The 15090-nt window shown below is 40.2% G+C and overlaps 1 protein-coding gene across 4 annotated transcripts in view; it reads left to right on the forward strand.

Moving 5' to 3' along the window:
• Positions 1 to 15090, forward strand: part of ATP8A1 (ATPase phospholipid transporting 8A1) — a 231171-nt gene that overhangs the window by 183238 nt on the left and 32843 nt on the right. For all 4 annotated transcript variants that reach the window (XM_044224040.1, XM_044224041.1, XM_044224043.1 and 1 more), the window contains 6 exons: positions 785 to 859; positions 965 to 1087; positions 4368 to 4446; positions 10034 to 10095; positions 12330 to 12386; positions 13344 to 13451. In XM_044224040.1, the coding sequence (XP_044079975.1) occupies positions 785 to 859; positions 965 to 1087; positions 4368 to 4446; positions 10034 to 10095; positions 12330 to 12386; positions 13344 to 13451 (504 nt within the window). The remainder of the gene's footprint in view (positions 1 to 784; positions 860 to 964; positions 1088 to 4367; positions 4447 to 10033; positions 10096 to 12329; positions 12387 to 13343; positions 13452 to 15090) is intronic.

Consider the following 15090-nt stretch of genomic DNA (forward strand, 5'->3'; position numbering starts at 1 on the left):
TTCTGTACAAGAATATTTAGTTCTGAATTATGTATAAAGGCAAAAACTGGAAGCAAGCTAAGTATCCCTAACTAGTTATAGTCACACTGTAGAGGATATATATCTATAATTTCATTCTAAGGGATATATAACACTTAATAAAATGTATATTATGTAATGTTAAGAGGAAAAGGGTCAGGACATGACACTATATACAGTAGGTTTCCAGTAAGGTAAATTTGTGAGTGTATATAAATGACCTATATGAACGCAGCAACACAGAAGAAAACTATGATTATATTATTGGAGGAAATAATTACATTTTCTAAACAAATGTGTTATTTCATATAATCAAAACAATAGTGTATCTCTTTAATTACCAAGAGATACTTATCCCCTTAATTACCAAGAGATAAATCTTTTAAAAAGGAATTAAAGCTCCAAAACTATAATGCCAAAATATATTCCCTAAACTGCCTTCCAGAAAATGAGGTTATATTTCATTTTTTTTAAATGTATGATTGATTGCCTATTAATATGATTCTTTTTTGACTGAAACTAATTCTGCCTGAAATAACAAATACCTTCTGAAAGGATCCCTTCAAATTAGAAAGCAGAACAGAGACATGCCATTTCCAAGAAAGTTGTGAAAATCCTGAGCTGAAAATCCTATGCTAATACTGCCATTATGCAGAGGTTGAGTTTTGGGATTCTAAGCAATGCATTTATGGTTTTTTTGTCTTGTTTTGTTTTGTTTTGCTTTGTTTTTGGTGTCCTAACAACCTAGGGGTTGTTTTCTTCCTAGATCTGGTTTGCCTTTGTTAATGGCTTTTCTGGACAGATCCTCTTTGAGAGATGGTGTATCGGTCTTTATAATGTGGTGAGTTTCAGACATTTGATTCTTCCTGCTTTATTAAACACTTGGAGATAAAGGTTCTGCCTGCATTAGGCTGCTTTGGAATAATGACCATTGTGTGCCCTTCAGATGTTTACAGCAATGCCTCCCTTAACTCTCGGAATATTTGAGAGATCATGCAGAAAAGAGAATATGTTGAAGTATCCTGAATTATACAAAACGTCTCAGAATGCCCTGGACTTCAACACCAAGGTAGGACACACTGGCCCGGCACGTCTGTGGCGGGCAGTGGGACTCGCTTCACTGTTTTAATTCCATGAGGCATCTGGTCTTCCAAAGCCGAGGAAACAAACTCCAGGGCTCTGACCGTGGCAAGTCGTACTGGCCAAAGGTTCCGCCCAATGGGGACTCAGAAGGGTTTTTATTTGTTTGTTTTCTTATAAAATTAATGCATAACCACAGTTCACTAGGGTTTGCCAGGCAGCAGTAAATTGAGGCCGAAAGACAGACATGAGTGTCCTTTTGGCCCTCGGACTTTCTATCTTTGCAGTGTTGTGGGGAAAGGCTCACTCCTCGCGGGAGTCAGTCTTGCGGGACTGACAAGCCCCATCTTTACATGCCTAAAGCGGTGGGGGTGGAGTGGGCTGGGAGGGAATCTCCTTCTTTACTAATTTTCTTTGTGAAACCATTTTGACCTCATTAGAATATTAGATTGCATTATACTCTGGTCCGTAACTCATTTAGTCATAACACTCGGTACTTCCAACCCATCAGATTTTAAATACAAGATAAAATATCTAAATACAAGATAAATTATTTTATCTAAAAGCACATTCTGAGTTTGTATCCTACATAACACACTGTGGACTGTTTGTCATGCCTTGGGGTCCCTGGTATTTATTCGCCCCCAACAACAAAAACATCTCATTTTCCTCCAAGTTTAGATTCTGAAGTCTTTTTGCAGGCACTTTTTAGTAATTCAGGTTTCTGTTCAGAAGGAGAAAAATGGTTAATTTTATTACAGTCAAAACAAATGATACTTTGAAACTATAATAAAGGCAACAAACAGAGTATACCTTCCCCGAACTTTTCCCGTCTAATAGAGCGCATGTTTATTAACGTGTTTCTAATCATCAGGTGTAATCAGTGCTTCAAATTTAGGACAGTTAATGTAGGATATTTTTAATGTGTATTAATTTTCAAAGCTCTCAGCTGATGTTTTTTCTCAGTGTACCAAGATAATAAAGCAGACAGGTGCTTCAGCTCCTCAAAGCTGTAAATGACAGTGCCTGGTTGATAGCCTCCATGTTATTCGTCTTCTGAGACAACGTCTTCCTGACCTCACCCGGCATGCATGCCCAGGCGAGCAGCCGCAACTTGTTGGCATAGTTTTAAATAACTGAACTTGGTTAATTAAAAACAAAAAATTTAAAAAAAAAACAACTAAGAAATATCTCAGACCGTTCATTCTGAAAACTATTTTTAATGGTCTCTTAAAACAATTAGTAGTTACAATATGCAATATCTGTGCATATTTTCTTTTATTTTTTAAGAACTAATTTGGGGATGTTTTGACACTTATTTATGATGTCTAGTTTGTATTAAATTGCACCACTTTGCTGTAATGTTTTTTGTTATCTGTGGTTGGTATTTTCAAGGGATCGTGAGACACAGTCCAGACAGATACAATGGACTGTGAGCACTTGTTTTCCTGAAAAGGTGATTTGAGAGCTGAGAAAGTTCCAGGCCTACTGGCATCCTCACAGTAATTCTCACTGACCTGGACAGTTGTATCAAAGCCACAAGTATCCAGTCCACCATAGCTCAGGCTCCACAATGCTCTCTCAAGAATTAACTTCCCAGCCACAGACGTGGCCGTGGTAGTCTTGCTTAGAAACATAAATTGATCGCCGCAGGATCATCCAGAGCCATTCCTGGAAAGTCACATCTTTTCCTACCCTTTGCACATGGCAGCTTGGACAGTCTTGGGGCCAAGGAAAAGGCAGCCTGTTGTTTTGATGTGGAAGCAGCATTCCTTGCCTCCTTTGCTGTTCTTTTATTGTTTACAAAGTATTTCATTATCTGCGGAGCCCATGTGTTTTGAAAAGTCAGATCAGCCCAAAAGGATTATGCAACTTCTCTGTCCTTTGAATATTTATACATAAATTGCCAACCATTTTTTCATAGCGCATGTGGATTTTCTAATGATTTCAGTGAAAAATCTTTGATTAAATCCCTTCTAAGTGTTTTAAAATTCAGGGACAAATGGCGACAAAATGCATAGTTGTCTACACAGCAGTTGCCGTGGGTCCCCAGTGTAGAACTATTGTTGCCTTGAATGATGATGATTACGTTTGTTATGGTAAAAAGGGTCGGAGGTTCTGAGGTCGTGACAGGGGTTGAAGGATTAGCATGTGACAATAAGTATCGGTCAAGAAAATGGAGAAGTAGAACTAATTTTTCTTGCACCCACCTGTGCTTTCTGTCAAATAAAAACTTGTGGTAATGACATAGTGAGGAGAAGAGACAAAGGTTAATGAGTAACACAAGTTCAAATGTGTAACGTATTGGAGCGTAAATTAGATCATACAATCCAGTGTGGCTCGGCCAACTAACAAAGGAGATTGAGATCACGGTGGAAAATTTTGGGAGGCAGGCAACTTAATTTCTGTTGTTGGAACAGCTTCAAACTATTAATACATGCCAATTTTATTTAGCGTAAGTTTTGCTCGGGAGAAGCACTTTTAAATGACAAAGCCGCAGCTCTTCAAATCCTAAACAGGTTTTGGAGAACTTAATCTTTCACATCCCTGCTACAAAGAAAAGACCAGCAATACATACGCTCTTGCTCTTAAAATACAATAGCTACAGAAACTGAATAACTATTCAGTGATGTTATAATTGTAGGAAGTTCCATGTTGACGGATGTTAAAAATTGTGGAAGCCTTTTGTAAATTCATTCAGTGATAGCAACGTTGCTTTAAGAAATTATATGCCTTAAATGGTATACCTGTTATTTTTGGTATGTAGTACGTGTGTGTGTGGAGAGAGGTAGGGGGAGAGAGAGAGAGAAAGAATGTATTAGATTCTTACCATTGAAAAGTGTACACTTTTACTGCACATGGGAAACAGAAAGTAGGGGTTTCACTAAATTACAGTCTTTTCAAAAGTCTGTTCTTTGAGAATTATGAAAATAGTCCCACCTAAAGAATTGCAGGACCTACCTACATTTCTTTTAACTGTTACTTTCTTTTTCAGGCAGAAATTTAAACTTTTAATACTTGGTCTTTAAAAAGCAAAAAAAAAAAAAAAAAATTCAGTGAAGCTGAAAAAACATTTTGAGAAACATAAAAATAAATAAATGACCCATGAAGGTCTAAGAGGCAGAAAGTGTCTGTCAGTTCTATTAATTCACAGTGGTGGCCCGACAGAAACACGTTTTGTGAATCTAGCTCACAGATAAAAAGAAAGGTCAGAGTTCACGGAGCTAGTTTATCGCAAATGGTTCTCATGGATTTTTGTTTTCCCTCAGGTTTTCTGGGTTCATTGTTTAAATGGCCTCTTCCACTCAGTTATTCTGTTTTGGTTTCCACTAAAAGCCCTTCAGTATGGTAAGTAGAAAGGATATGAATGCTAAGAGATGACTTTTTACATTTTTAGAAAAATAACTCATTGTCAATATAGGTTAAAAATTATAGCAGTTTCATTTTATGCTGTTTTCCTTAACCTAAAATACATGCATCCAAAAGCTGTACACACTCTGAAGATTTTTATTATTCCTTTGGGAGCAAAGTGATTTAATATATGCAAAGCCTTTCTTCCCCACTTCTCATGTTTTCCAAACTTGCAGAGAGTTAAATTTTAGGACTCCTTTTCCCCCTCTCCGCTGATGTATAGTTTGAAGACAATAGTGCTAATATTTTATGTGGTCCATTTATCACACGTATGAGGCTTGCACCAAACTCTTTATACTAACCTGATCAGAAACGCTCATGTTTTCAAGTACGCGTGAGCCGGTATTTTGAAGGAGGTTTTTAAATTTGTTTTTAGGTTCATCTTGGAGTGCAAGCTTTCCCTCTGCTTGTTTTGAGGGAGTGATTTTACTCTGCTAGTCTTGAGAGAGGGGAGCACGGTGAATTTCCTATGCCCATAAAAATGATCTAGTAGCCACTCGACAAAAGAGATTTCCTGGGATGCTGGGTCCCCTGAGCCGACCTTCCCCTGAAATCCTGAGGAAGGCAGCCGGCTGCTCTGTGCCTCTGCTCCCAAACTATAGGAATTAAACACAGGGCACATGCCCTGCCGGAGGATCTGTGTGTCCTTTAGAAGTCCTGGCCCTTACCTCCCCTGGCTGTGCCCACCTACAGATGGCCCACAGAGGAGTGTGCTGTCTGTCCCTTCTTGCCGACCTACAGTCTATTCCGCAAGGTGGTCTTTGCAAAATGTAAATCAGACCGGCTGCCTCTAGCTGTCAAGTTTACAACGAAATGCACAGCCCTCACTGTGGTTGATTCCGCCACCTGAGTTGCCTTGTCCCATCCCACTCCAGCCCCCAGCCCCTGTCCCCTCCGTCCTCCAGCCACTTGCCTACACTTCTTCCTTCCTCCTCCTCCTCCAGGGAGTCCCACCGGCTCTCCCCCTCACCTCCTGAGGCTTGTGCTCCCAGAGAGCCACCTTCACCGCCCTCCTCTACTCCCATGTCTTCCCCTCATTATCTTTCATCTCCTTTAGGCTATCTTTACCTATCAGGGTGTGATGCATTTGTTCAGTTTTTATTCTCTCTCCCCATCAGTATCAAAGCTCCTGAAGAGCAGAGAACAGTGTAGTTCAGCGTTGTATTTGCAGGACTTAGAACAGAGCCTAGCTAGTCATCAGCGCTTGGGAACCCGCCACTGAGTTAATGGGGGCACGGGGCCTGCGTGGGGTGAGAGTTACAGGGAGGGCGGGCCCTTCGTGTCCAAATCAGAGATTTTCATCTCATTTCTTTAATAATTTCTCTCCTGGTACACTAAATACTTCTCATGTTCTAAGCCATGGAAATGAGTAGTAAGAAAAATCCAATTAAAACACAGCCTGTTGACTTCAATAGACCAGGAGAACCACAATGGATTTTTTTTTTTTTTAGCTGTGATTCACATGCCATTAAATTCACCCTTTTAAAATTATATAATTCAGTGGGTTTTTTAGTATATTCAGAGAATTGTACCCATTCACCACGATCCAATGCCAGAGCATTTCTATCACTCCATAAAGAAGCCCCACGCCCATTAGCAGTTACTCCCCTTCGCTCCTCACCCCAAGTCCCTGGAAGCCAGTAATTGTTGTCTGTGAATTTGCCTATTCTGGACATTTCTTAAGAATGGAATCATGTCATATGGGGCCTTGCTTCATCCATGTTGCTGCAGCATGAATCAGTACCTCACTCCTTACGGATGAGTGATATTCCCTCGTGTGGATTTTCCACATTTTCATTATCCATTCCTCTGTGGAGGGACATTTAGATGGTTTCCGCTCTTCGAAGCCATGGGATATTGAACTCTAGGGTATCATATGGGACCTTAGACAATTTCTCTAGGTAAGGCTTCTTTTCAGATTGCAAAAATCAATATAGGTATGAAAGACGAGGCCTGTCCATCGCTTGCTGTTTCAACATGCTAAACTGGAAAAAGGAAATTCAATATCAAAAGTCTCTCCAGCCAAATAGCGCGTAAAACGCCTTCACGGTGACCGGGTTTGAAAGGAAATCCCAAGTGACTCCAGCTCCTGGAGAGCAGATCCTGGGGCTCTCTTTGCTTTTGTCTGGGAAACTGCCCAAGTTCACCACCTTCAGCGGGGGCAGTTCATGAAATGTGCCGCCTGTAGAACCCAAATCCAGCCCAGTCCAGAGCACACGTGGTCTCTCTTCTTAAGACATGAATGATGTGTGGGATAAATTACATTTTAACATTCTAATGTTGAGGAGTTTGTTGGGTTTTCTTTGCCTTGTTTTTAATTTTTAAATAAGTAGAGGTTTTGCATTTTTTTTTTTTTGGCTTTTGAAAGGATGGGGTACACAAGAAATGTTTGAGTATATAAAGTGCAGCTAAACATGCACTAATTCACTCGCTTCAGTGGTTCCCATAGTATGGACACCTTCAGAAATATCCATGATGACCTTCTTGGGGTACCTGAGGTCAAAATTTCAAAATTTGCATAGTACTATCCAGACATTATTTTTTTGTCTTGCGGCTGATACAAAAGCAGGAGTGGGTAAAATTGCTGGTGCCTTGGCATAAATAGTGGTTCCAATCCTTCATGGACATGATAGTCTTCCCTGCCATGCACCCAATTAAAGAAGCAACAACAAAAGTCAGTGTCACTTAAGAAGGCCCTCGAAGAAGCTGTCGAACTAAGACTTCTGTTCCATCTTGAAACCTGATGCATATCTCATGAATATTCTTGTGACACAAGGGGAAGTGAGCAGAAAGCCCTTCTGAACGCCAGTGAAAGTCGTACCAGGCAGGATGCCCTGTGGACCGTTTGAGTTGTGACCTGCTGTCATGTGGTTACAGAATCCTGCCTAAGTGTTGCCAGGTTGGCTCAGTTGGTTAAGCCACTCACTACCTTGGGCTCAGGTCATGATCCCAGGATCCTGGCATCGAGTTCCGCTCCTCGGCGAGGAGCCTGCTTCTATCTCTGCCTCTGCCTACCACTCTGCCTACTTGTGCTCTTTCCCTCTCTCTGACAAATAAATAACTAAATAAAATCTTAAAAAAAAAAAAAGTAAGAAAGAAAGAATCCTGCATGAGTTGAAGGCCCACCCAAAGCATCAAGGGGAGCCATTGGTTTCAGTGTAATAGAATACTGTAACTTCACGGTACAATTTCAGGCTCCACACTGTAATGGACCTCTAAGAAACTACTTGTTGACTTTTGATGTAGTTTCAAAGAGTAGCCACACTCAGGAGAAAAGATCATTAAAACACTCCTCTGTTATAACTCTGTCTCTCTGTGAAGTTGAATTTTCCTTATATATCTCAACCAGCATATGAGAATCCAGCTTCCTTCTCTTGAGCAAGACATTAAAGAGATTATAAAAATAGAAAACAAGGCCAATTTCCTCACTAACCTTTTTTGTTGGGGCAAATACTACTTATAAAATCCGTTTTTATATTCTATGGATTTACTATTATCTACTATTATATATTTTTAATATTCTGCCTTAATTTATAACTTGGTAAATATTGATAGATACACATAAACAAAAGTTTTTGGAGATCATCAATAATTTCCTAAGTGTAAAGGAGTCTAGAGACCAAAAAGTATGAGAATGAATGATTTACCTTTACGTCCAAATGCCGACTCGGACAATCCCTACAGTAGGCTCTTTCGTTTCTTTCTCTACGTGACCTTGAAATGAATCTTCGACTTCTTCATGGTGAACCAGTCATGACCAGAAGGCTTCCCTGGACCCGAATGTGATTATTTTTGATAACCTGTATACACTGGTTAAAGGACCAGTGTAAAAGTATGGAAGTCAGGACGTGATCATGAGACATCTTCAGTTATTCCGTAGATTTCTGAGTATGTTAGTTTGGTTGTATAGAAGTTTGCAGATTCGTGGCAGATACAAGTTTGTAAACAGTGTGTTCAGAAGACACAGTACCTCAAGGCGCACCTGAGACTCAGTCCGTTGAGCATCTGACTCTTGGTTTCAGCTTGGGTCATGATCTCAGGGTCGTGGGATCAAGTCCCATGTCGGGCTCTGTACTGACTCTGCTTGGGATTCTTTCTTTCTTCCTCTCCTTCCCCCTCTGCCCTTCACCCCCTTCTCACTCACTCTCTCAAATAAATAAAATCTTAAAAAAAAAAAAAAAAAAGACCTAGCACATCAAATCCTGTATCCTTAATCGGGGAATACCACTACAGAGGAGTCTCCTAGATTACTGCTTACCAGCCCTACTTCAAACCAAAAACTCTAGAGTGGGGTAGGGACACATCCTGGAATATCTGCCACGTGTGCACCCAGCACTGGAACACTGTGCTTGGCGTCTCCCACAGGAAATCTCATTTTAATATCAAAACCCCTCCAGGGCATAGGTAGTTTCACTCCATCTTTTAAGTGAAGAAACTGAGTTCCCTTGGAGGTTAGTTATAAACCAACATGACACAACTAGTCACAGAACCAAGCCTGGTCTGTGTCTCCCAAACTCAACGGACTGTTCCTTCTCTTCATACCAGTACCCCTCTGCCTGTCTCGTCCCATGTTTATTCTAACACAGTTTGTCCTTACATATGAGATTTTGAATAAACATTGTTGAATTGTTGAATATTTGCGTAAGATATTGTACTGCATACGCCATGGGTTTTAAATGTTTCCGTGGTGCCAAAGATTTCATTATTCAGTTATTTTTAATTTTTTATCTTTTTATCAGTAATCATGATTCTTTGTTGACTACCACACCCTTCATGTAAACCCACAGTTCTTAGTCATTGCTGGATAACAAAATACTTCAAAATATGCGCCTTAATTCAGCCAAACCTTCTATGAGCCATATGCCTGGAACCATATCGGTTCTCTTCAATCTTCCGTGATTTGCATTTATGAATCTCTTTTGGTCTGATGCCAACAACTTCGTTGAGAGAAAGTCAGAAGTCTCCCAGAGACCCTCATCTATATTGTTAGCAAAGTTCTTTATTAAGTTTTGGAATGTTTCCTCCTTTCTCAAATACCTGTAGAATTAGGCTTTCCTTGAACAATTAGTTTTGTTTATTTTTTTTTTCCACCTCATGGATCCTAAGAATTGGTTAACAAGTCAGGTTTCCTCCTTCATGTTGGTCATTGGAAATTGTTTTTAATTTGTGACCCACATTTATAGCAACTTTGTGAGACTTCTTATAATTTTTTTCTTTAATTAGCCTTGTTTGATTCCATGGTGTGACACTTGGTTCTCCTTTTTTTTTTGTTGTTGTTGTTGTTGTTGTTGGTTCTCCTTCTTTTGTTCAACGATTATAAATTGATTTATCTTTTTTTTTAAGATTTTATTTATTTATTTGACAGAGAGTAGATGGAGAGGCAGGCAGAGAGAGAGAGAGGGAAGCAGGCTCCCCGCTGAGCAGAGAGCCCGATGTGGGACTCGATCCCAGGACCCCGAGACCAGAATTCTGAAAGGATCTCTTTGGTTTCCATTTCTAATGAGCCTCTCTTCTTGTCATGCAGGTAATGTATTTGGAAATGGGAAGACCTCTGATTATCTGCTGTTGGGAAACTTTGTTTACACGGTGAGTACAGAGCTTTTGCCTAGTTTGTATATAAAATCAATCCTTTCATATGTGCTCATTTTATTGTCAAATTTAACCATGTGCATTTCTGAACATAGGGTTGTTTGCACTTCCCTTTAAAAATGAAATAAAATGTTTTGACTATTAAGAGATTATATTAGGTTATTAATATGTCACTTAGGCTCACTGACTTGATAGGACTTTTGTTGCTATTATTTTCAGCATTCCCTCCTTCCTCTTAGCACCCCCCCATTTCCCCTTTTCCTCTTCCTTGTCTCTTTTTCTTCATTTTTATTTTACTGCCCTTGTTAATGCTTTTTTTTTTTTTTGCTTTTCTGAATTTGTGGCAAATATTATCATACTGTTCTTGGTGTTTAACCAGTAATGATTCTAAAGTCTCACAATAACTAAAATGGGAGAGGAATTACTCTTTGGGGACATTCCATCCACACAAGGCATGGCACCCACTGTGTTATGTCATTATCCAAACACTTACAGAGGACACACACATGAGTGCAAGCCCGTTCCTGCCATAAAGGGCCAAAAAATGTCTTAAGACCACTTTTCCCTTAGAAAAAAGACACTACTTGGATGCTAAGGCCCGAGGTCACGTAGTTGGTGTCTGATAAGTTTACTACAACCTTCAACACTGAATCCTCAGGCCAGGGTTTCTTCCTCTGATTCCGTGTCCCTCTCTGTGCCCCCCGAGTGAAGGTGGGGAGCTGCTCCAGATAATAAACGGCTGTCAGCATGGCTGACTTAGTTGGGAGAAAAACCATAATATGGTGTTTAAATATCAAGTGTTTAAATTACTGAATGATGGGACATTGAGGCCATTAAATAACAGAGGGATCAAGTTATTTTCTCGGGCTTCTCTTTTCCGTTGACTCAACCCAAGGAAGTAGTAACAGAAAAGAAAAGTATGTTTGGAGGGCTGGTGACTTGGTCTCCTGCAACGTGAGTGTAAAACAGAAAAAAGTATTCGATAGAGTCAGTTTAGAAATTAATCCAAGTATAGAGCAACGACGTCTCTTAGGACACGTTAAAATACTCTGGTCTCAGGAGTATTAATTTTATGTCAAATTAAGTTTATTAATTTTATGTCGCACTGTATCTCTTAGTTTTGAACTTCTTTTTAGCTTGTTAATGCGTACTTGCATTCTCACAAAAGTTTAACTTCTACAGGATTAATCCTAAATTGCCTTTAGAGATCTTGCTGAGAAAGCCTCCCCTGAGCCTCACTGTCTGACTCCATGGGGAAGGCCCTAATGCTCTTTGCAAACCTGAACTAGAACAAGGCCCGCAAGCGCCTCTTGCCCAGCCGTGCGAGGCCCGCTTCTCCCTCCCACCACGGCCAACTATCGGAAGTGGCCAGAATTCCACTGACTACTAACAGTATTTGAAATTTTATTTTTAATTATAAATAGCTACTAACAGATTACAGTGCTATGCACTGTTCTTGTGTTTTATACTCCCTGCCCTCTGAGGCAGGAGATCATTACCAGTCCCATATTACAGATGAAGAAGCTGAGACACAGATGTCAATCACTCACCCTGTTCCTTAACCAAAACACCTGATAAATGGTGGAGCCTTGACCGCGAACAGTCTGACTCCAGGGCAAGTCCAGTTAACCGTGGCCCTAACCTCTGGAAAACCCAGGGCCGTTCATTAAACCTAGTGCCCTTCCTTCTAAATTAGAAGCAGGGTTAACGATGGTAATGGGTGTGTACATCCTGGAGGGTATTAACAGGCTTTTATGTCCTGATCTGTAGGGTTGTAAGTAAGTCAAGTTACAGAGTAAGTGTTTAGGTTTCTAAATATCCAGCTATACTACTTTTAGGATTTATCCTTAAAATTTGGAAAGTAGGGGCTTTAAGTATTACAGATGATATACAATTGAAGCAAGCTTGAAAATCCAAGTTACTGCAGGCATATACTCCTCATTCAGAAATGAATCTACAGAAGCCTCGTGGATGGACTGGGAAGGTGTGCAGGGGAGAAGGGCGGTGGTAGGATGCTGTTCTGGGCCCTTCTGACCAGTCACGGCCATCATGGGCAGGCACCCTGCTCATTCACCTGTGTCATTGCAAGATGGACATACAAAGCAAGCTGAGTCATTGACCAGTCCCATAGTTTCATTCACTGTGTAACGCCTGGTCTTTATAAACCTCCCTTTTAGCCATTTGAATTAACACATTTATGAAATAACATAACATTTTCCATTCTGTTTTAGTTTGTGGTGATAACTGTGTGTCTGAAAGCTGGATTGGAGACATCATATTGGACATGGGTAAGGGCATCTCCAACCACAACTGAGGCATGTCTCACTTACTTACGTGTTATCACGAACATTGTCGTTCTTCATTCTTCCTTTATGTATCCCTGTACCCTTATTCCGTGGATTGTTCATTGGGAGGGGTCTTGGGTGGAGGGGGAGGAACCAGGAATTCTAGTGTGTCTAGTTTGGAAACAGCAAGTAAAAAAAAAAAAAACCTCACATGAGTTTATGGACCACAAGATTTTCAGAATTTTTAATATATTATTGTGACTATCCCAGGAAGGAGAGAGGCTTCCAAAACTTGACTAAGAACCTTACTTAGTAGAGCATGTCACAAGACACATTCCACAGAAAACCCATTGGAAAATGATTTCGAAAACCGGGAATATGAGCGAAAGATTTGTCCTCGGTCGTTTCTAAATATCCAGTCAGGATAAAACAAGTTCCATTTTAGAACATTAGTTCTGAAGTAGATTCACATCCGGGTAGAGAGATCCAGGAAACAAAAGGAAATGAAGGTTTGATGCGCAGGGGAAAGACGGGCCCACAGAACGTGGATCAGACAGTCCCGACATCCAGGTAGCGTTCTCACAGGTGGTGTCTAGCCACTTTAGGCGAGAGTGTGCAAAGCAAAAATAAAGGAGGTTAAAGATGGTAGCAGATTAAAAAAAAAAAAAAAAAAGAGGAGAATCAGAGGAGAGAGGCCCCCAAAGAAGGTTGAGAAGGAAGAGTTGGAAATGCCAGTCCCGCAAACCTCTTAGCTGTTGGGGAAGACACTAGCATTAGCACCAATGAAACATCCTGTTAAAACACACACACATCATTATTCAGAAATTCCTAGAAAGAATATTTTATGGTATAGTAAAAAAGTAATAAAGGCATTTGCAAAAGCTGTGTGTGTGTGTGTGTGTGTGTGTATACACTCAGTCTCCCTGAAAGACTCGTGTCTCACTTTCCCTTCCTTCACAGTTCAGCCACATAGCGATTTGGGGCAGCATCGCACTCTGGGTGGTGTTTTTTGGCATCTACTCGTCTCTGTGGCCTGCCGTTCCGATGGCCCCCGATATGTCAGGAGAGGTAAGGTGTCCCCATCACTCATGACAGACAAATCTGGAAAATTGGTATTCATTAGTGAGCCCTAATTGTTCAGCTTGGATTTATGTCAAAATAGTATTTGACCATTTAAAAGCTATTCTTAAACTCCACGGTTGCAAGTGATAAATCTTGAGGGACTATTTTACACTTGGACATTTTACTTAAATCTGACTTATCCTTTCATAAGCATAGCTAGAACCATAAAATATGGTCGTCGGGGGCTTGAATCATGTTAAGAATCTCCACCCAGAAGATGCCATTTTAAAATTAGACCGTAAATCCACAGATACATTTTGGAGAAGCAATCTGGGGAAATGGCAAGCTTATGTCTTTGGGACAGTCTATCATTTCTTCCATTATCTCTTATTCTAAAGAAAAGTCTACTGTCACTGGATTAAATGTACTTTCTGAGAGTCTTCTTAAATGATACCAGTTTGGTTTTCATTTTGAACGAGTTAGGGCATCTGACGGTGCGGCCTTATCACAGTCCATTTTCAATCCTGTCTGTCAGTTTCTTATTACATGGGTAGGAATTGAGTTATTAGGTGTTCATGGGGGAGTGTCACAAGATCTCCTTTCCTTCAGAAGAGATTCCAGCAGTAGGAAGGTTTATGATTTCAATTGTAGGAAATTTGACATAAAATGTATAAAAGAAAATGTGGAAAACATTTCAGGATTTCCTGTGACCTCACAGTAACTTGCAAATCAAGGAAATGTGAGCTCCATTCCTACACCGTTGTCCTGCAGCCTCAGGAAAGCTTTCCAGTGGTTTCCATGGATTTGTTGCCCCTAAGTACCGCCTGAGTACCTTTCACTTTTGACAGTCTGGTTTATAGATCATTTTCATGAAATTTTATCTGACAGCATCCTGCTTTTTATAAATTAGCAGAATGCAGACACACTTTACGAAAAAAATTTTGTGGTTAAATTTATTAGAGAGAGGCATTATATACTATTACAGCAAAACCAGACATATCAAGGAACAAGTATTTCCTTCCACCAAACGTGAAGGCCGCTTTTGAAACATGTACTGTGAACTCTAGCAGATTTACAGCATGTATTTTGAGGAAAACAGAGAGAAAGCTATGAACGCACCTCCTCCCTACCTTGGTTTGAGCCCTTTTTCCCTGAAGAAATAAAATCCAAGACCTTATATGTCTGAAGATGCCACTTGGAAAATCGGTTCTATTCTTTGTGTCCGTTTGATGGGCTCTGTCTGATTGGACCCGCTTTTCCCTCAGGTTAATTTCAAGTTAATGTCATTTTCACGAAATCTCATTTTATCTTATTTCTTAATGCTTTATCTTCGAGATGACGGACCCGAGAGATGTTGAGATTCAGATAGTTTAAGCAACTGAAGCCAACAGCTTTTGATGACAAGAACAGAGTTTTTGACCACCTACTTCTAGAACAAGTGTGAAGTTTGATTGGCTTCTTGCCAACCAAATATAATTCTAGCCTTGCCTGTAGAATTCCTGGTATTACCCAAACACAAAACTTAATATCATCTCTTGGGACTTGCGGTGATGCTGTGTTTAATTCGAAGTGAAATGAATGTCAGTACTCAATCACGTTTCTCTTCACTTCATATACAGTGGGAAGTGCTAACAGGGGTTCTTTT

The sequence above is a fragment of the Neovison vison genome, chromosome 11, assembly GCF_020171115.1.
Source record: "Neovison vison isolate M4711 chromosome 11, ASM_NN_V1, whole genome shotgun sequence".
NCBI classification, from domain to species: Eukaryota; Metazoa; Chordata; class Mammalia; order Carnivora; family Mustelidae; genus Neogale; species Neogale vison.